At 36.7% G+C, this 21766-nt stretch overlaps 5 protein-coding genes across 7 annotated transcripts; 2 read left to right on the top strand and 3 right to left on the bottom strand.

Annotated features, from left to right (window-relative positions):
- Positions 1 to 1019: 1019 nt before the first annotated feature.
- Positions 1020 to 2072, top strand: RKD4 (RWP-RK domain-containing protein). The gene is made up of 3 exons (XM_022285451.1): positions 1020 to 1105; positions 1308 to 1806; positions 1902 to 2072. The coding sequence occupies exons 1-3, from the start codon at positions 1020 to 1022 to the stop codon at positions 2070 to 2072; spliced, it is 756 nt and encodes a 251-aa protein (XP_022141143.1).
- A 602-nt stretch (positions 2073 to 2674) lies between these two features.
- On the bottom strand, positions 2675 to 4386 carry LOC111011651 (uncharacterized protein At4g00950-like). Its single transcript, XM_088118819.1, has 2 exons — positions 3269 to 4386; positions 2675 to 2927 (listed from the first exon to the last, which is right to left on the bottom strand). The coding sequence occupies exons 1-2, from the start codon at positions 3824 to 3826 to the stop codon at positions 2850 to 2852; spliced, it is 636 nt and encodes a 211-aa protein (XP_087974945.1). The 5' UTR covers positions 3827 to 4386; the 3' UTR covers positions 2675 to 2849.
- A 367-nt stretch (positions 4387 to 4753) lies between these two features.
- Positions 4754 to 9560, bottom strand: LOC111011556 (Ribonuclease P protein subunit P38-like protein). 2 transcript variants are annotated; one of them, XM_022285373.2, is made up of 5 exons: positions 9234 to 9560; positions 8970 to 9136; positions 6607 to 7844; positions 5407 to 6353; positions 4754 to 5226 (listed from the first exon to the last, which is right to left on the bottom strand). In XM_022285373.2, the coding sequence occupies exons 3-5, from the start codon at positions 7805 to 7807 to the stop codon at positions 4882 to 4884; spliced, it is 2493 nt and encodes an 830-aa protein (XP_022141065.1). In that variant the 5' UTR covers positions 7808 to 7844; positions 8970 to 9136; positions 9234 to 9560; the 3' UTR covers positions 4754 to 4881. The 2 variants fall into 2 exon arrangements, with proteins under 2 accessions (XP_022141065.1, XP_022141066.1); XM_022285374.2 differs by lacking the exons at positions 8970 to 9136; positions 9234 to 9560 and adding an exon at positions 8090 to 8905.
- Positions 9561 to 10705: 1145 nt separating this feature from the next.
- IQD21 (IQ-domain 21) lies at positions 10706 to 13573 on the bottom strand. The gene is made up of 4 exons (XM_022285155.2): positions 13305 to 13573; positions 12165 to 12467; positions 11546 to 11908; positions 10706 to 11416 (listed from the first exon to the last, which is right to left on the bottom strand). Exons 1-4 carry the CDS (start codon positions 13413 to 13415, stop codon positions 10829 to 10831), a joined length of 1365 nt encoding a protein of 454 aa, XP_022140847.1. The 5' UTR covers positions 13416 to 13573; the 3' UTR covers positions 10706 to 10828.
- A 4265-nt stretch (positions 13574 to 17838) lies between these two features.
- On the top strand, positions 17839 to 21474 carry LOC111011690 (protein DEFECTIVE IN MERISTEM SILENCING 3). 2 transcript variants are annotated; one of them, XM_022285550.2, is made up of 8 exons: positions 17839 to 18094; positions 18181 to 18511; positions 18628 to 18742; positions 18837 to 19080; positions 19865 to 20056; positions 20175 to 20495; positions 20627 to 20843; positions 21182 to 21474. In XM_022285550.2, exons 2-8 carry the CDS (start codon positions 18416 to 18418, stop codon positions 21221 to 21223), a joined length of 1227 nt encoding a protein of 408 aa, XP_022141242.1. In that variant the 5' UTR covers positions 17839 to 18094; positions 18181 to 18415; the 3' UTR covers positions 21224 to 21474. The 2 variants fall into 2 exon arrangements, with proteins under 2 accessions (XP_022141242.1, XP_022141241.1); XM_022285549.2 differs by having other exon boundaries at positions 18242 to 18511.
- Positions 21475 to 21766: the final 292 nt, after the last annotated feature.

Raw genomic sequence — 21766 nt, forward strand, 5'->3', positions numbered from 1 at the left:
TTCTGCTTCTAATATTAAAAGTTAAAACCCACTTAGCCACGTGAATTGGGAAATTTATGATGCCCTAATGTGTAGGCATCAATGCCCAAAACCCAAGAAAAAATTCATTATTTCCTAAGAAAATGAGAGTTATATGCTTATTAATTATCATATACATATTACAAACATTTTTATTTTATTTTATCATATGGGTTGTAGATCTAATCTACTTTCTTTTTTATTGGTAATGTATTAATATTTTTACAAAGTAGTTCTAAGTAATGTCCAAAAAAAAATTATAATTAATCTTTTTTGAGTTCAACAAAAGCCTTTAACATTTTGATAGATGATATATATTTGACACTATGTCATGTTCGCTATAAATAAGTCCTAATCAATTATATGATAAAGCCGAGCCTAGTCCAATTAAAGAAATCGAAAATTGATATAGTTGAACACTTTTTTTACATATGGCGCTACTTAAATTTTGGATGAAAATTACACAAATTTGAAGAAGATATATTTACAAGTTTTTTAATTATAGAATACAGATACTAACTTATTAGTAAAGATGCTTTGACTATCGAAACTCATATATTAACGAAAAATAATAACACTTAACCATTCGAGTTATGCGAAGGGTATGGTATAAACTCACCAAAATCACAAAGCATTTGTAATTCATGTTCACAAAGCATTTGCATGGTACGAATATGCATGAAAGGGCAGGTTGGTTTGGAGTTTAGAGAGAGAGAGAGCAATTAAAAAGAATGGATAATGCTGACGCAGCCCCCCTTTTTTGTTGATTGGTAATTGTTTCAACAATTTAATGTCATATTTAATCCATTTTCATTGGAATTGTAACTCCCCATAAACATTTGCACGAACTACTAAAATCCTCCTCCTTCCCCTTAATTCCCCCTCTAAATTCATTTATTTATTTATACTCTTTTCTTTCGTTTCTCTCCAATAAACCTCTTATTCACACGTACACTCTCTCTCTAGTTCCCACCATTATCGATCATAGATTCTTCGTATTCATGGCCATGGAGTCTAGCAGCAAACTCCACAATAATCCACTCGATTTCGAATGGCCATATCACGAAGATCTTTTCCAATTCGACAAGTAAGTACCAAAAAACACAACAATAACAACAATATTTTCTCCCACCGAGACCCTGTTTGTTTCTCGAGAAAACAGGGGAGAAATATATTAAAATGCCCATTAATCAAAATGAAAATTTTACGTTATGGGTTCGTCTAAAATCCATTTTCATGAATCGGGTTTTGCTTAATTTGAAGTTTTGTTTGTGTACTCCACTCCACAGAGCACTAGAGCTTCCTCCTCTGGATGTTGGGTTATTCGACTTCGACTTGGCCGACTCGCTTTCATTGCCATTCCATTGGGAGAATCTTTCCCAGTTGGAGTTGGAGCTCCAAAGTCCGCCTGAATTTTTCTCGCCGGACAAACACATGACGGCCGACGAGAAGCCGCCGGCGAGGATGATAAAATTAGAATATGAGGAAGGGCAGCATGAACAACAACAACAACGTGAGCAAATTGAAAGAGGGTTTAATAGTGATTCAAGTTGGATATCAGACGTTGATGAGAAGAAGAGGAGGAATAATATGAGATTGAGGAGATCAAAGAGCTCAGTGCTGGGTTTGGAAGAGATTCAAAACCACTTTCACATCCCAATATCAGAGGCAGCAAAACAGATGAATGTGGGTTTGACAGTGCTCAAAAAGAGGTGCAGAGAGCTCAATATCATGAGGTGGCCCCATAGAAAGCTCAAGAGCTTGAACTCTCTCATAAAAAATGTCAAGGTATATATATTGAGATCAAACAGCTAACCTTGTGTGTGTTCTTTTGATTTATGTATTTGGGTTGTCATTGTTTATTAGTGCAATTTGAAGTGCAGGAGATGGGGTTGTCAAGTGAGATTAAAGTGTTGGAGGAGCACAAGAGGCTCGTGGAAGAATTGCCAGATATGGACCTCACACACAGAACCAAGAGGCTCAGGCAAGCTTGTTTCAAGGCAAATTATAAGAAGAGAAGGTCCAATAATAATAGTTTTGCAACTCTTCACTAACTTTAATTTGTTGTATAGTGAGGCAAAAAAGAACACACCTTTTTGAAACTAAAATTGAGAAGATTGACTGATAGTTGTTCTTTTTGCATGTTATACACACACATGTAGATTAATTAGGACAATATACTCAAATTGCAGCTGCATATGGTTTAATGAAAAGAATTAGTCCCGCAATCATTCTCTCCATTTTTATTTTTTATCCTCACTTTTATCAGGATGATGGTTGAGTTTATATAGTTTAGGTTCTATCTTCGATTTTGATTCATTTTGGTCTCTTATTTAAAGTGTCCACTTTAATCCATTTGCTTTGATGATTTTTTGTTCTATTATTTACAAAAAAAAAAAGTAAAAATAAAAATTAGTGTCAGATATGTTGGCTTATCGAATCGATTACTTTTTTTGGTACGAGAGCTCTGCAAGTTCGTTGGCATGGTAATACCTTAATGTAGGAAGAGAGGTCTTGTGCGGTATGGAACCATATTCCTTCATTTATGCGGCTGAAGCTAGCAATAAAAAGATGTGCAAGCTAAACGTAGACGGACAAAAATAGTATTTAAACTTGAAAATTAAAATGGATATCTTGAAAAATGAAGAGAGAGACAGAAATCAGAATAAGCAGTATAATTATATTAGCCAGGATATTTACACAGGAGCCTATACCAGTAAACAAACAGAACAAACAAGGAGAGGTAACTATAATAACATATTTGAAAAAGTTTGTAATTATATTATTATTTATATTTCGATGGTTAAGATTCCTATTTTGCTTTTATATGATCATTCTGATACTTTTCTCATATCGTCTTGCTTGCGTCTCCATGGAATCACTTGCTTCAAGCTTCCATAAATGCTCGCCTGCCGTCATTTACAACCCCCAAAGAAAAGCTACTTTTAGTTTTACTGAATTACAATAAAGTATAAACTATAGACTAAATCAATCCTAATTACAATTTTCAATTATGTCTCCTTTATATTGAATAGTTCATTTAGATCCAACGATAATTAACTTAAAATTGTCTTACATTTTGATGAGCTTACATGATATTCTTTGACAAAGATTTAACTTCCAACCTCAAAAATAATTTTGACTTGAAATTCAGAGACCAAAATGATCCGTGTAGAAATGTTATCGTGTGTTTTGTCAAAGAGGAAAAACGAGATTTGAAATAGTGAAAAGAAAGATATTGAAGACTTACAATGAAGTGCGATTTTGAAGTCGAGGTTCCAAAAAGGCTTCTTCTACTCCTAAACCTCGTGATCTTCACCCTTGTGCCTCCGTCGCCCCTCCTGACATCACGGCCGCCGCCGTCGCCACCGCCCGCCGCCTTCGGAATCTCCTTATTCTTCCTGAAGCTGATCCACCGTCTAGACCCAACATATTTGCCATCCTTGCCCTCCCTCGTCTCCGTCTCCGCCCAACTGTCCGGGAACCTGAACGACAAACTTGAAGACAGGTGTGGGCCCACAAGGGGATCGTCCCCGGCGGTCGTCGGAGAGGCGAAATGGGCCACTTTGGCGTCGGCGAACAGCCTCGGCGGCAGATCCAGAGATCTTGCGCTTTTGGGCTTTGATGATTCTATAATTCCGAACGGCCTCGGCTTCCCCGGCGCCTCCTCCCACTGAAACGGCACAGAAATCGACGCGTGAAGCGGCGGGGTCAGCATCCCCGGTGGCTCCGGTGGCTGTCTCGGAAGAGAAAACAGAGACAGCTTCGGTGGCGTTGAGCTCGGATTTTCCCCTGTTGCAGGCCTCATTCCTCCAAAATTTCACAGACCCATTTAATTTTGAACGAAAATAAGCAGGCCCAGTTGAACTGAATGATCAGTTACTGTAGAATGGGGGAGAAGTTTTATAGATAGAGAAAGCGGGGGGTTTAGAGAGAGAAAGAAGTGGAAGACGAGTTAGTTTAGGGGGATGCGAATTGTGAGGGTAACTGCAACGCTCCTGGCGCTTCGTCTTCACGAGAAAATGCCAGAAGTTTTCTTTGTCCACATTGGACTGTAAATGCACCAAATCTCTAATATTACATTTAATTAAATTTGAGGAGGTCCCACGAATTGGAAATTATGGGTCTGTGATTTTGATAGACTAATGAACATCAACGGTCATTTTGTCAATTGGGCCACTTTGAAAAGTCGCACTGATTTTTCCTCTTCTGCGTAAACGGTTGAGAAAAGATAGGCTTTTTGATGCTTGGATAAAATGGTGCAGCAAAACAGGGAAGGGAAGAAGAAGAATTTCCTCTTAAAGCCGTAAATGGTGACCTTTTTGCATGCCAATGGTTTCAGAGGCTCATGAGACTTGCTTTGTTGGATCGTTTCTTGTTCATGGATGCCAAGTCATCTGCATAAAGAGGGGAGGGGGGGGGGGGGGGGGGGGGGGGTGGCGGAGGAAGAAAAAGGAACAAATTGATCACAGAACAAGTGCAAAGTGGAAGCAGGAACGACTGAGATTATCTTAAACATTTCTATGGCAGAATTTCCTGAGAATTTTCTAAAAGCAACCATCTTTCTTCTCAGAAGACAGTAGATTAGTGGTGCAAGCTGAAACTGAAAAATATTGATCAAATTGAGTCGGTTCGTGGGACCAAACCTTTGTTATCATATCACACCCCATCACCTAACTCATCAGATTTCCTGTGGAATTTATCACCATTATCAATTCAGGCTGATTTGAGCAACTTTGAAGAACAAACTTATGACATTTTTCATTACATTGGAATAGTAATTACACTATACAAATTCAGAAAAAGAACACACAAAATCATACATGACTAATCAATTTTATTGAGTAAGATACAGTTTTATAACTACCTACTTAGTTGAATCATACCCTCGCAAGCCAAGGTTCCCTCTAGATCTCCGATAATTCGAGTTATCCGAACCTCTAGACCTCTTTGCACTTCTTGTAAGAGAGTTTTAACACTACTGGCGAAGCGCTTGATGTCAAAGCTACCAGACTTTTCGAGTTGGTCAGCAACCCTGGCGAATTCTGGGCTGATCTTGGATTGAATTTCCATCAATTTCTGTCCTGTTAAAACAACATATCTCTGTAGTTGAAATGTCTGTTCAAGGAAGTTCTCTAGTGCTTTTGTTTTCCCCTTCGTTCTTACTACTTTAGAATCTCCACATTTTACACTCGCCTCATAATCATGCTGCAAACCACAGAGAGATTATCAGAAAGTTAGTTGCACACAGCTTCATAAAAGATTCCAATACTTTGAAGTAAAAACTTCATAAACGAAGAGATGGCGAATCTCCAAAAAGTAGAAAAATCAGGAATGAATTTAATACAGAACCTTTATGAATATGACTAAATTAGGACCTGAACTTACCATCCTTTGGCAGAGTTCGTCATTTTTCTCCTGCAGAGAATTGTACCTGCCCACTTGTTTATTCAGCAATGTCAGAAACAAAAGAAATTCTCTAATGCCAACTTGAACATTATCCACGCTTTCGGTATTTTGAGCAGTTTCTTGTTTTCCAACGAGCCTCTCAAGCAAAAGAAATTGCTGTTTCAGCCTTTTGATTTTGTAAGACACCCCTAGAGCATGAATATCCATCCTCCATTGTGTACTATAAGTTCTTCCAAACTGCAATCCAATCGATGCCAACTGTTTGGCATTATCAACCTCCCGTGGACTACTTGTGTTTGCTTCTTGAATGGGACTGTGACAAGCAATTTCTTTCTCATCTTCAAATTCAGTTCCTGGAGATTGTATTAACGGATTTCTATCCTCAACAAGGTTTGAGCGAGCAGCCTCTTCTCTCTTGGTAGCATCCACTTCTCTCTCAATAGCATCCTCTTCTCTCTCAATAGCATCCTCTCTTATCATTCCGATCGAATCTTTATTTGTCTGTTGCTCTTCTCCTCCCGGTTTTATCTTTATAATCTTGATATCCGACCACGTGCCATTGTTGTCAACTGGCCTATCCCATTTCGCCATTTGGTAACCTTGAGAGTTAAACTGTGATGCCAATTGGTCTTTCAAGGAAGCTAATTCCTCTTCTCTCTCCATTGACAGAGCTTTTAATTTCATATTCTCATGTCTAAGCTGCAAAACCTCTTGATTCTGTCCAGCAAGATGGGACTGAAGCCGCTTTGCTTCGAGTTCTAAGCTGAGCATTTGCCAATGAAAAACTTCTAATTTTTCATCTTTCATCCCCATTTGCTCTGCAAATGCATCTATTTCTAGGTCATGTCTCTGCTGAAGTATTTGTACGTACTTCTCTGCCTCGGAGCATACCAACTTTTCCATCTGCTTGACATCAATCATTCGCCCTTCAGATCCATAGATGAACCCAAAAAGAAAAGGTAAATAATAAAGTCAAAGGGACCTCGAATTAAGTGATATTAAGCTAAAAATAAGAAAGAATACCAAGAGGAAAGTGTATACTAGAATAAGCTATGTAAATGCATGCATTTTTTTAGCATCAGTTGCAGAGTGGGTGATCTAACCATCGGCCTATGATTATACTAGCATATATCGCATATACATTTATTTTTCTCTTAAAAGAAAATTTAAGTTTCTTACCTGAGTCATCATTCCTTTCTGGGGAAATACATTCAGCAAGGGAAGGGAAATTATTCGACTCAACTGACTCTGGATGATTGTAGTCAATATAAATATCAGTTGGCTTTGATATGGTCTTCCCATTATTTGGGAGCACGCTTTTATTTGAATGCTTGTCCCCGACAATCATAGGAACATCATATCCTGAATTGACCTGATTGGATAACATACTTCTTAGTGACTGTCTTTCATGTCTAGATTCTGAGATTGTCTTCCACCTTTCTGCTTCTAGTTCTGCTTGCTTCCTCTTAGCTTTGGACAGCTTTACCTCCTTAAGGAGCATTTGCTTCTGTGCTGTATCCAGCTTGGATTTTCGCAGCATTGCTGACAAGATCTTGTCTTTCTCTTCTAAATCCTTGCGCATCTTAACAATCTCAGCTGATAGTTTCTGTACCAACATTACGGACTCCTCCTTTTGCTCTAAAACTGAATCAAGCTCTTCTTTTGATGCTTCAACTTGCCTAACTGCACGGGCCATCTCGGCTTCGAGTTGCCTTTGGTTTGAGACCAACTCAATGAAGGCAGTTTTGTGCTTCCAAAGTTCAGAAGAATGCTCTTGGGCCTCGCGTTTAGCAGTGTCTCTCAATTCCTCTGCTATATTTTCAGCCTTCGACAGTCTTTCTTCCAAATCGATTCCTTTTTTAATCTCTTCCTCCAATTTCTTTTCCTTAGACTCCAATGACATCCCCATCTGCTTCAAATTTTCATTCAGTTCAGTTATAAGTTCCTCCTTTTTTTCAAGAAGCCTTGCATCGTTCATTAAAGCTCCAATGTGTTGGCGAAGCTTCTTCCTTTCAATCAACCACCGTTGCTCCTGAGCAGCAAAAATGCAAACAACTTTTTCATTGGCTTTGGCATCTTCATGTCTGATTCTTTTCAACTCTCCTATTTCTCTCTCAGCAGCCTCGAGCTTAAGATGAAGAACGGGCCTTTGCCTATCCACTTCTCTCTGAGCACTCCATATTAACAATCCCAAGAGTTGGGCACTTCCTTGCAGCATCTTTTCCCGAACTTCAGACCATTTTTCGTCTTTGCAATCTGATGTTGACAAGAGCCGAAGAGCAAAGAATGCGCAAGAAACACCGACATACATAGGAGATAAACTGTTGATCTTCTCTTCAGAGATAAATGTTAGTGAGTTGGAGACCTCTTTCTCATCCATTATTTAATACTGTGGTTCTTCTCCTCCTTTGAATATACTATTACAGAAGAACTAAAGATTAGTATAGAAGAAAAGAAAGTGTCGAGCATACACTAACAAAGCTTCGACAGGTCAAACATACATTATATACATAAGAAACAAGACTTTGAGAGTGAAAGCAAGGCATTGGACAAAGACCAAACAGATTATGAAGATTAGATGATGGAAGCAGTTTTCAATGCTAGAGAGTCCACAAGCATTTCAGAATTGAAGCGTGGAAACAGCACAATATAAAAAACTTACAGACGAAAGAAGGACAGGATGAGGGCTTATCGAAGTGGAAAAACTTAGGTCGTCCGTTACAGAGAGGGGGAAATCATAGAACTCAGAAAGAGCAGCAATTACTACGGGATATCATGAAGCATCAGATCACCAAATCATAAAATTGTAATATATATGATGGATTGAGGCTATGGGGTTATCAACCGGGCCATGAAATGCCAAAAACATGGCTGCTTTTACATATGTTTGAGTCTGCAGAACATTCATGTAGATGCTAAGCTACAACACAATACAATAATTAAAAGGAAAAAGAATAAAAGAGAATTGTCCCTGGTTTTCAGGGAAAAGACAGACTACAATGTTTCCCCACTTGCTTTTCCCCTTTTCCATCTCCCCCAACCCCATCTCCTCCAATTTTCTCTATCGCAGGTCGTGACTGGTTGATAAAGGAAACACAAGGTTTTCTGGCTATCAGTGACAACTACATGTAAACTGAAGAGAAAAGGCAACTTTTATGCATCAAAAAGTCCTCTATAATACTATTCGTTTTCCACAGAGGCTTGCCAGCATAGAACTACACCATATATTGTTCCTTTTCGAGGCATAATGAACACTATTTCAAAAGGCTGCATCTGCAAGTTACTTTCAGTTCTCACAAGGTGATTATGTCTTTTACTTCTTAGCTTTTGAAGCGGAGCACAAAAGGGTCTGCTAACAGTAAACAGTAACAGCGATGATTGCAATTTGCAAAAGAGAAACAATAACAATCCAAATCAAAGGCGCCCACCAAACCCATTCTCCATTTCATAGCTAAAAACCAAAAAAAAAAAAAAACCCACTCTTCTTTCTCCAGTAAAAACGCATCACTGAATCGCACAAAAGAAAAATGATACAAGAATACCTTTCAGTGGTTCAGAGAAAGTTAAAGCAGCGTGGAGCATCTTCTTGTGCATATTATAAGAGAGAAGCAATTAATTGTATCACTTTCAGTTCATAGACAAAATGATGGAGCGACTCAGGCAACAAGCTCTTCGTGGGTCCAGAAGAATTGACTGCTCGAGTTTCTTCCTGTAAAGCAGAAAAATAGCATAAGAAAGAGCACACAATTCGATATAGTTAGGATAAAATTTAATACAATACCTCCACAAGAATCCCAATTACTTACCTTACCACACGAGCATTTTATAATCTTAAAGTTGAAGATCGGCCCTCGGAATCCGGACTCTGTAATGCGGGATTTGAAATGGGTCCGTTACCGAGCCAGAGCCAGAGCCAGAGCCTCTTTGATTGCTGTCAAAGCAACCTCATGAGATTTTCAGAGATGAGAAATGGAGGCAAAATGGGAATAAAGGAGGGGGAAATTATAACTGGGTCGCAGATTCATAGGAAGTCGAGGGCAAAGTAAGCGAAATAAAGAGTAAATTATTGCGTCGTTCATGTGACCCACTTGAACTGGCATGTACTGACATTCTGCTTCTAATCTTACTTAAATAAAAGCGCTTTGTTTTCGGGCTCTCAAACAGTGAGCTGCACAGACAACTCCGTCTTCCTTTTCGTTTTCTTGGAGATAATTCCTATTTCTGTTCATAAATTGGCCTTGTGGGGTTGATTTTACACTGTTTTTGTGCCCTTGAACGATAAATTTTATTGGGTTTTCAGAATTGGATAGTGCTTTGACAGGATTTGAATGCTTATTCCAATTCTATTTTTATCTTTGTAGCCTACTGACTACTGAGGCTTCAGAATTATTTATGACAGTTTTTAAAGCTACTCAACCAACCCATCAATCAATCACACTCGCACAATAGCAAGTTGGCCATTGGTATGGTCTCGTTCAATCTTAGATCCAAATAACAATGAAAAATTTGGCCTCATAATATTTATCCATCATATCTCACTTTCTCAACTAACTTATATCATATCTAATATATATAAAAAATACTTGTGGACAAATTATTTTTAAAAATATCAACATCAAATCTTAACTTATCCCCTTAACAATTAATTTTTAGTTATGTCAAAGAATCTTTTAAGTCTAGATATTCAAAATAACACAGTTTTAAAATAAAATGTCTTACGTCTGAATTTATGTCTTCTTATTTTACTCTAAAATCTTAACTGACAAATAACCTACTAACCTGAACATGCCAATTGATTAATACGCAGACGTGACTTTTAAGTTAGGTGAACACAAAGACTTTTAACCCAAAAAAAAAAAAATTCGTATCTACGCTCAAATTGTGGCAAAGTTGAAATATGAATGAAGGATATGATAGTTAGAAATATCAGGGTTGTTTGATTTATGGGTATGAAACGATGGAAGAATAATAAAATATTAGTGAACGTTTGGATACATATGAGATGATTCGATAGTAGGGTGTAGTTAAACTTTGTTGGTAGCGAAACTACATGTCGGATTAGATGGAGAGTGTCGTGTCCCATTACAGCTCATGGAGGGAGGGACCTTTCGGCTTTCCTTTGTAGGACACACGACGTTTTGGGCTACTTCCTGTCGGTTAGATGCCACGACTTGTCCATTACGCAAAGGGGCTGTGTTGGCCCATCACCATGTGTGTGGGTTTACCACTGGGCCCACCAACATGCCCCTACCACAAGGCCCTGGCCCAGTACATAATATATACAAAACTCCACATTCTGTAATGTTATTTATTAAATCTAAAGACAAGATGAATAAATATGGCAATGTAGGAAGGGAGGAGCAGAGTTTAATATTAGACAAATATGGGTATTTTAAGTTTCTTAAGTGAATGATGCAAAAGCAGGCCTCCAAGGGGGAATGGGCAGTGCCCAATGTTGTTGATGTTGTCCAGAGGGCAGCTGCAGCATGTGGGAAGGAGTCCCAGTCCCAGTGTTGATTGGGGTTGGGCTCCGTGGGCCTTGGTACCCCACTGTTCCTCCGCCCGAGCTCGACGACTCACACGCCGATCCTCGGCTTCTCACCTTCACCTTGGCTTTAGCGGATTGGGTCGGGGCCATGTAGCTCGGGACATGTCCATTATTCTTCGAGATCGATTGTCGTTTTTGTCGGGACGAGTATGCAGGGCCCGATTCCACGGAGCCCAAATTTAGTTGGGCCAGGGCAATGGGGTCCATTTCGACGGTCTTCTCCGACATGTCGTCGGTGGCGGTGGCGGTGGTGGTGGTTGCGGGTGTGATGTACGAGCACTCGCGAGGATATGGATATGGATATGGTTGAGATTGAGAAGACATCCAATGCTCCAGCCAATTCCAACCATATTCAGCCTTCTCATGCCTAATCCCAAAATCACTCCCCTCTTCACGCAACTCATCTAACATCCCTTCTCCTCTTTGATGTTGTTGCACTTGCTGCAATATAATTAAACAAAGAATTATAATATATAACAATTAACTGTCAATTTTTCAATAGTGGTCAAATCCTAAGAATAGGTGAAGGATATAGAGAAAGAGAATTATTGGCGAGAGGAGGGAACAAACCTGATAGGAATATGCATAAGCAAGAGCTCTTTCCCTCTTCATTAGGGCATCTCTTTTTCTTGAAGAATTTTCCTTGATTTTCTCTACGCTTAGAGCCCCACCATCCCAGCCTTCCATCTCATATTTCTTCAATATGTTTTTCTTTTCTTCATAGTCTTCATAATCTTCTACTTCCTCTGCAATAATTCTTGTATGATAATTTTGGTTGGCCAATTGCAACCTCCGAGCGCGAACTCTTGCTTGCACCCGCACCAATGCTTGCATGCAACGCATCGTCATTTGTGCTTGCTTTCGCACGTTGTGGCCTCGGACCAATGCTTGTAATCTCACTAGCCCCTTTAGTGCACGGAGTGCTCGTCGAGCCTATGAGACCATCAAAACCACACAAATTAATAAACACATCAAATAAATTTGAAATACTTAGCTCGTTAATAGTAATGAGCTTGTCTTCGGCACCATTAAACCATTAAATATTTGATAAGTAAGAGACAACTAAGAGAGAGATAAATGCAAAAATATAAACTTGAACGTGGGGTCAGTTTTTAATACTTAATCTTCACCCTAACAATTAATGTACTAACAATCTTGAACTTTACAAAAATTAATCCATGTCACTTACCAAGTACCCTCTGTAATAAGCTTGAATAAGGGTTGCTGCTCTATCTTCTCTAGATTGCCACCCATACCCAGCCAAACGAACAACTTTTGCTGCCGCCTGAGCTGCTGCAACGGCAGCCTCAGCAGCTGCTGCAGTCGCCGCTGCCACCGCGATGGCATGATCTCGATCTTCAATCTTCGGAGTCGATTGAACGCTCTCGTTGTTGGTTATTTCCGTAGAAATCTCTGTCGGAAATTGTTCAAAAGATATAACCTCCTGATGACCAATATTTTGCTCCCATTTTTGCACATTCCCATTCTCCTTCTGAAAATTTTAGTGGGTTCTTTAAAGATTATATATGTCATCTCCATCGAATCTATATGATTTCTAAAAGAAGAACATATATAACTCCACTTAAATGAAAAGATAAAGATAATCTTTTAGAAGATAATTAATGAATTTTTATACTAAAAAACAAAAACGGGTTATTCCCTCCCAATTTCCACACTTTTACTCCATTTTTTCTCCCATCTTCTTTTAGTCATATAGAAACAAATTATAACGATACGTTAGAGTGAGAAGAAATCAAGGAGCTTATTAATTTAATACATTGTTAAACACAAAATCGATTAAAAGAAAAAAGAGACAAAATATGTTTGGAAGATGATGGAGATCTACCACCAACATGCACATGATGGCTGAAGATAAATGATGGTGATAGCTTACAAGGTTTGATAACAATATGTCATATATACACCTTTTTTTGTTTTTGTTTTTGTTTTTTGGTTTTTTTGAGTCTCCTTCTGCTCATATGGGGGACCAAAAACACCACCTTTCTTTTTCTTCCCTTCTTTCTCATTCATGCATGGCTGTAAATCAATATTCTCACTCCCCCTTTAATCTCAAACCTTCCCTTGATCAACAATCAATACCCTCTTTCTCTTCAAGCAAAAGCACCCACCACTCAGAAAACGCATTATGGGTTGGTCAAAATCCAAATCCCGAGGTGGGATTATTACAAATTTATCCAAAAATAAATATTGTAGTGTTAGGTAGGCTAATATCGAGATTCCTCGAGTCTCGTGTATCAAGAGCTAGACTTAAAAGTAAGTGATTTGAATGAAGAAATTTGTGGTCGGAGAATGGAGAAGAAAAACGAACCTTGTTATTGTTGTGGAAGGAGTCGGAGGAGTGGTTAGAAGAAGGAGTACTAGATTTGAAGACTTTCTTGACGGTGGAGAACCAGCTGTTTGTTCTTCCTTTCTTCCCCATTGTGAATATATTATATTATGATCTCGGGGCAGCCACCAAATGAAAATCCCTGTCTCTGTTTCTGTTTGTGTTTCTGTTTTGGAACAGATGTAACAAAGAAAGAAGAAAAATAGAGGGATGAAGAAGAGAGTACTAGCTAGAGAGAGAGGGAGGGGGGAGTTTGCGGTTGGTATTTAAGGGTATCACGAGGGGAAAGAAAGGCCAAAATGGGGGTTTCTTTGATACGTGAACCACACGAAACCTTTTGAGTTTGGTGGAGGCTTTTAGTGTCCACAACCACCCTCTCTTCTCTCTCTCTCTTTGCCTCACTAGCCCTCTTTTATGCTCAACACTCAAAACAACACAATTTAGTAATACCAAGGTTTAATATACTATTATTGGTTTACTAATTATGGTATTGCCACCACCTTCAACAATCCTTATACTTGTACCCCTTTAATGGAGTATGATATGATTGGAAGATTATAAAAGGATAAGCTTTCTAAACTAAAAAAAACTAGCACTTTTGTAGTTCGCAAACATATTTAAATGTTTCGTTTTTTAATATCTTCGCATTCTTACTGTCACTTTCTTCCGCGCACTAAACATCCAACCATGGTGTTGATGGTCGAAATCAGACTCTGACACGTGTAAGCATAAACTCTGTTCGTACAAGTTTCATTTCATATCGGATCCAGTACCCGACAACACGATCCATACCGAGCTGAGATGAAATGGAATATGGCTACTGACCTGAGGAATTCGACTTCAAGTCTGACCATCGACTTGGGGATCTGACAATAGTAACCGTCAGTCGTAACAGCCAAACGACTTTGTCTCCCCCGCTTGTCTATAAAAGGGACATTCTGTCCTATCATTCAAGTACGATATTTCCTCTAAGAACGACCTAAACAATTTGAGCTCACAACTAATTTGGACGTCAGATTTTGTTTATTCCCTAAACAGGTTCACTTGTGAGCACCTCGATAATCCATCTACGTCAACTCAGGACTGACCAGTGAACTGATGGTAAGCATCAACATAATAAAATTGATAACGGTGCTTCCTTTCTTTCTTAGTTAATTAATTAAAGTTATCCTGAAAGAAAAAATCATTAAAGTTAGGTTTTTGTGTAAGGGACGGTTTCGATTTTAATTTTCTACAAAAAAAAATATTTAAAAAGTAGATCTTTTAACATCTTTTGAATTATTTATTTTCAATATTATTCCATGTTAAGTCCACATCGGGAACTTGAATTTTTTAGTGGTAAAAATGTAAGGAGACCACAAAAATATTGAAAAATATTGTTTATCTTGCAAGCAACGAAGAGGAAGAAAAAAGAGAGTGAAAGTTGAGAGAGTGGAATAATTTTAAAGAACAATTTTCCCTTATTTCTTAACTTGATCAATCCATCACCTAATTCTGTTGCAAAACCCAAACACACATATATTAATTGTAAGTTGGAATGTCCTTTTGCATCAAGACAGATGCCTTTTCTATGTGAAATAATTTAATTAAATCACATTTTTTGTGTTATTATACTGTGCCGTAAAGATTTAATAAAGTTTGTAAATAATATAATTTAAAAACCTAGTAGTCTTAATATTGTTATTGTAGATAGCTTCTTGTATATACTTTCCTTTCTAAAAAATAATTAAGGGGTCTTTTTTTTTTAGTAATAATCATGTGATTAGCAACTTAATATATTAACCATAAATATACTCAATAGTTAAAAAGATATATATCCCCATAAAAGAAAGATTGTTAATTCAAATTTCCACAAATCCTACCTCACATACATTATTATAACTTAGTTAAATTAGTTTGATCGTAAAAATTAATCTCAATATGGTTGAGATAGCGATTATTACATGATCAAGTAGTTGATTTTTTTTTCGGATCTACAATAATGCTTTATGGGCATGAAAAGACAACGGAAGAAAAAAATTAGGATAATTTTGGAGGAAAACATATAACTTTAATTACCCATTGTTAAAATGCTATATTGGTTGCGGGTGAGGGGATTCGAACCTTCAAATTCACATTCACAAAGATCTACAAAAAGTTTCGTCCGGTTGACAACCTTAATTTCATATCACAGAATGAATTTTTTTTTCTCCCTATAAGTCTTCAAAATTAAAAGTATTGTCTACTTCTGATCTCCAATGGTCAATAATGTGGAAAATAATAGTATATGGTTCCATCACATAAAGCAATCCCATCGCACACGAATTCTTCTCTCACATTTTAAAAACTTTAGTACAACTCTCATATATCATCATATTCACTTGATATATAGAGGTAAATCAAATGTGACTTTTCATTTAAAAATAGAAAAGTTTAGGTACCAATATTATATGATTTAAACTCTGCTTAATTAGTTATCTCAAAATAATTTTGGAGGTAGATTTTAAAATAGACACATTATTATATATATAATCAACTTCATATTATAAATATGATGATTTTGATAAATGAGGGATCAAATTTCTTAAGAGTATGATTTATTATATATTTTTTTTAGTTCAACGATATATGAGGGTGAAGATTTATGTCTTCAACTATTTGGTGGATGGTATTAGTCTTAACCAATTGAACTACTGCTACTGCTATCTTCTCTATATTATAGATATAATTTTGAATTCATGGGAAAGAATTAATGAAAAAAATGGGAAGGAGGTGTGACTAAATATGAGCAATAAAGTTAGAAGTGCTTTTCTTTTAAGAATGTTAGTTGAAACTTATGACTTTGTAAAGAAGTCTACTACATACATAAAATGGAAGATCTCAACCACAATGTCTACATCTTAATTATAACGTGTCAATTTTGTTCAGTTGAGTGATAGTGAATAACAATCCGTTCGTTTTTTACATTTTACAGCAAATATTAATTATAATTGACGAATTCTTCTCAATTTAGTGATAACGATAGTAATAATAGTAATCACTTCAACATTTTACAACAAGTATAAATGGTCCTAAAAGCATAACATGTCTTTTTAAATTTATGTCATGATTATTAATTTAATTGATCGTGACTATAATAGTAGTAATCATAATTAATATGTGTTATTTGTTAAAAATATATTTCATATTATTTATTTTAGTGGCAATTTTTGTAATTTTATTTTAATTATGCTAGCCCTTGAAGAGAAAGATCCACTTTATTTGGGCTATTAAGGAAGATGGCCAAGACTTTATCATGGGCTTCGAGTCCTGACAAGCTCATTTTGTCGCGCTCTTTTTCCAACCTAACAAAGTGGTGTCGTGCATGAAGATAATTTCATGTACCATCTAGTTCAACAAAGGATGAAAAAAAAATTCAAATATCCGTTATTTTATGTACTCAGCGTGTTGAATTATGCTAAAGTTGACATAACCTCAACGTCAAAATAAATTGATTCTAAAGAAAATGTTAAAAGTAGTTTTTGCAGATGTTTAAAATTAAAAATATTGATTATATAATCAAAACTCATGTCGAAAGGGATAATACCTCACTTGAGTGATTTTATTAAATGAAGTATAAAATATTCTATAATATCATTGATTACTAATGAAATTGGGACGATGATTAATTATTGAGGAAAAATCATATTAACAATTTGGCAAATTAGTATCGTTGAGCACTCAATAAGAGTATCTACTCTTTATTTCCGAGTTTCAAATCATTACACTCACGTACTAAATAAAAAGTTCTACTAATTTTACAAGGATTTTTTAATCGATTTTGAGCCCAATTTTGATTAAGAATGAACCAAAGTTCACCTTATTTACCCTGGTAAAATGGTATACTTATAAGTTTAACTCTGCAATATAAAATTTAGCCTATATTTAATATAGGAATTTGAACTCTATAAATCAAAGTTATTAAATAAACTTTGGGATAAAAAAATTTGTCATTAAATAAAATTTGTAAGGCTTATATCTTTCTTTTTTCCCCCTTTTTTAACAGGTTAATGTTTACATCTACTCCCACAAATCAGAGTAAATATAGACGACATAAACTCTGATTTTTTTTTTCTTTTTTACAGATACTATTCTAATTCTTATTATTTATTATTTAATACAGATACACATTCTAACTTTAGAATAAATCAATTAAAATGAGTCCAACGTCTCTCCAATAAAATTACTGGTGGATATGATGGTTTAAAGAGGAAACACACTCTGTTTTCAAATGTGTTTACATTTTAAAGTCTACCATATATGTTAGATTAACTTCCCAAAAAATGTACTTCAAAAAGTTGGAAACTTGGCCGTATACATAGCTGTAAAAAGCAATTAGAAATGGTTTGGTCCTTGAGTTCATCCTCACTTGGTAGAAAAATGTGCCCTTTTTGGGAAGAGAGAGAGTTTCTCTTGTTTTCCCCAAGCTCACATGAAAGTGAAAAAATCTTTCTTTATACAAAAATTTCAGAGGGAGGAAAAAGGAATACAATCCTGATGCAATAAAGCATTATATTTTGTGAATAAATTTATCTCACCACTCACCACTCACCACACCCGAGGAAGGTCACTGATGACATTTCAAAATCCACAAAAGAAAGATGATGAGATCAGTGAACAGTGGCTGTTTTCTCTAATTTTAAATATGGGATTTTCACTGCTCTTTTTGTCTTGGATTTGAGACCAGAGTTGAGGTTGAGAGAGGTGGCTGAGCAAAGTTCAAACCCACATTTCTTCTCTGAAACTTTCATCAGGTTCCTCTCTCTCTCTTTATCTGTCTTTCTCATGGAACATAAGGATTTGGGTTTGAAATTGTTGTGTTGATATGCAAACTTTCTAGATTCGCTACATCAAGACTATATTTTCCTAAGGGAAGAACTTCACTTTTTTGGGCTCTGCAGATGAAGCTTCTTCAGCTCTGAAATTCTTGGGGAGATTTGGGTGGGAAAATGGGATTTTTCCAGAAAATGTGAAGAAGAAGAAACAGAGCTGAACTTTTCCTCTCTCTCAACACACTTTCCTTATTTCCACCCTTTTCCTTGAGAAATCCATTTTCCCAGAAAGCTCCTGTTCTGATGAAACTGGATCAGATTGACAAGTTGAAAGTCCTAAAAAATGAGCTGCAAGATGGAGGGCTCTCTCCTGCTGATCCAATCGACGTCTGTTCCAAGGTCTCAGAAGTTATTTTCAAAAAAATTACTTTCTTGCCTCTTTCTTCTGTTAAGTTTGTTAGATTATAAGTTTAGTGGCAAGTTGCAAATTTTCTATCTTCATTTGGTTCATGCAGAGACTTCAAGACGATTTGCAAACTCTGGGGATGAAAATCCAGCTGCACGAGGACAACATAAGATTCCTAAAGACTCTGAAAGACAAATTGGTTGATTCCATCATTGATCTGCAAGGTATTTTCATTTCCTTCCTGAACAAAAATTCATACTTTCGTAGATATTTAAGACAATGATGTCTTTTCCAACACTTACATAAATTTTCTTACAGTTGTCTTAGGAAAGTACCATCTTTCGAGTACGCCTGGGATTGAGAACAAGGATGGTTCTGATACTCAAAGTGAAGATAAGGCATCAGATCAGAAAAAAATATTGGAGCAGGAAAACACTGCTGCTGGCATCTTGTGCCAGCTGAGAACTAACCCAAAGATGCTTGCTTCTGACCCCACACTGATTGATGATGTTCTTGGTGTTGTTGCTGAATTAGGAAAAGTAGATGACAGCAGCCTTGGCAGGTCTATTTTACTTATACTTACATTTGCTTCTCATTTTTCAAGTAAATTCATAGTCTCATCTTGGTTTTCTCTCATGTGCATAATTTTTTTCTTTGAATGTGATGCAATGGCAGTGGGATGTGCCATGGGGATGGAATAGTTTAGGGTGCTTGATGGTAGAGCCAAATATGAGAACACTAGCTATTCATTTTATGTTGAATTACCATTTTAGTCTCCACGGTTTGTATTTGAAAGGTATTAAAAGTATCAATTCGGTCTTTGATTCAATCTCCCGCGTTACTATAAATTAACATTTTTCTTGTGTGGTTACTGGTTTGTGTTTCTGGACGTGGTAGTGAGATGATGAGTTGATATTTAGTATAAGCCTATAAGGTATACCACGTACAAAGAAAACGTGCCATGTAAGAAAAATATTAACAAGGATGTTTAGCAAGATTTGACCAAACCGTAGAAACCAAATTGAGAGGGAGTACAAACTACATGAATTAAAATGATAATTTTAACCTTCATTATAATACTAACATTTTGCAACTATCTTTTTGAAACTTCCCAAATTGAATTTGAGCTTAAAGTTAAGGTGTTTGATAGCATAAGGTTTTAGTTTGTTCTTAGCAATAGATTAGCGGGTATAGTGAGAGATGGCTATTGGTTCTTATTAATTTTAGTGATCTGAGGAAAAAATTCAAATAGGAAGATAGTTAATGAATAACATGAGACCGTTCTGTACTTTTGCTTACATGTTTTTCTTTATCCTCTCCTTTTCTGTTTTTGTTTCGGAATACAGCCTTTTATCAGAGTACCTAGGAAAAGAGACCATGTTGGCTATTGTCTGCAAGACATACAATGGAGTCAAATCTCTAGAAAAGTATGACAAGGAAGGAAGCATTAATAAAACATCTGGGCTCCATGGGTTTGGCGCTTCAATCGGGAGAACTTTAGAGGGTCGGTTCAATGTCATATCTCTCGAAACATTGCGGTACTTGTCTCTTACATGCCATGTTTGTTAGGAAATTCTTAGACTTTGGACATAAATATTCAGGAATCCTTCTCCAACTGAAAACTCAACAAACTGTTTTGTTATTTTTTGCCTGTAGACCATATTCTGGTGAATTTGTGGCTGCTGATCCACAAAGAAGGCTTGATCTTCCAAAGCCAAGATTTCCTAATGGGGACTCTCCACCTGGTTTTCTTGGATATGCTGTTAATATGATAAACATAGACACAGCACATTTGTATTTTCTCACAGCCAGTGGATATGGTCTTAGAGAGACTCTGTTTTATTCTCTATTTTCTTGTCTGCAAATCTACAAAACAAGGGCGGAAATGCTACAAGCCGTTCCTTGTATAACTGATGGAGCACTCTCTTTAGATGGCGGTATTATTAAGAGAAGCGGACTTTTTTATCTTGGCAATAGGTACGAATCTCTTCTTTGCAACTTGAATGATTGCATCGATTATGAATCTGAATCTCTACTGTGGTCATTGTCCCAACACTTGGGGATTCTCTGTCGCTGAATTTCTACTTTTATGCATTCCATCGTGTTAGGGACGATGTGAAGGTGAGCTTTTCAAAGTCCTCAACAAATTCAAGCCTACCTGACCATTACATAGAATCCGAGAGGCAGATGAAAGAAATGAAATGGAGAAAGGAAAAAATGCTTGAAGATATTACGAGAGAACAAGCAATGCTAGATAGCACGAGGCTCAATTTCGAAAGAAAAAAGGCAGATTTTGTCAAGTTTATAGCTGAAACTGCCACTCGGGTAAGCTCTAAACCAACCTCACAAACATGCAGTACTTAAATCGTTAAATGAGTTACCTGATAATCTGTCTCAAATTGTTAAAAACTGTCTTTGCCTAGTACATAATCTGATCTCCTCTAATAAGTTTGATATAAAACATATGATGTGCTATTGGCTCTTCTAAAATTGGAAGTTCATCAAATGAACTTCTATGAATATTTTACAATGTCAGTTTCTTACTGCCAATGCTTTTATAAGTCCAATAATGTGGCTATTTTACAAACATGCTGTCATAATTTCTTCATTCTTCTCACTTATATATTGATCATTAATTCAAGTCATTTCTCGTATAATGGCAGCAACAAACTCCTGTTGCAATGGGGAGATCGACCGGTAGGTGATGGCGTGATGCAGTGCAGAGAAGGATCAGCCAACCATTGAGGGATGACTATATGTTTTGGAAGTTTTGGGATGCTCATTTTCGTCGATGTGTTGGGTTTTTGCATGATATGTATTAGTGTTGGGAAGTTGATGATTTTTAAGGGGTAAGGAAGGGATGAACTGGAAGAAATTTGCAGTGCCAATTTTGCCTTGTGAAATAGATTCTGCTTCTGCAAGACCATGTCTATACCAAGCTTTCCTTTGACAGTTATTTGGTGGTGCACTTCTTTCATGTTTCATCATCATCTCTCTTGTTTTCTTTCTCCTCTCTCTGTTTTATGTGCTTTCTGGATGAGCTTGATATCTGATAAAAATGTTATTAAGATATTGGAGCTTATTAACAGATAAACCAAAATCCCCAAATTAATTTTGGAGGTAGGAGTAAGGGGATGCATTCTCATCTCTAACATCACTTCACTAGAGGATCGTCGACAAGGTGTTCTAGTAAATATTGTTACAATACAATTAAGTTGTAAATCTATCTTTTCTAATTATACCTTCAA

This window comes from Momordica charantia (genome assembly GCF_013281855.1).
Source record: "Momordica charantia cultivar OHB3-1 chromosome 10 unlocalized genomic scaffold, Mcharantia_2.0 BLBB01000010.1, whole genome shotgun sequence".
In the NCBI taxonomy this organism is placed as follows: Eukaryota; Viridiplantae; Streptophyta; class Magnoliopsida; order Cucurbitales; family Cucurbitaceae; genus Momordica; species Momordica charantia.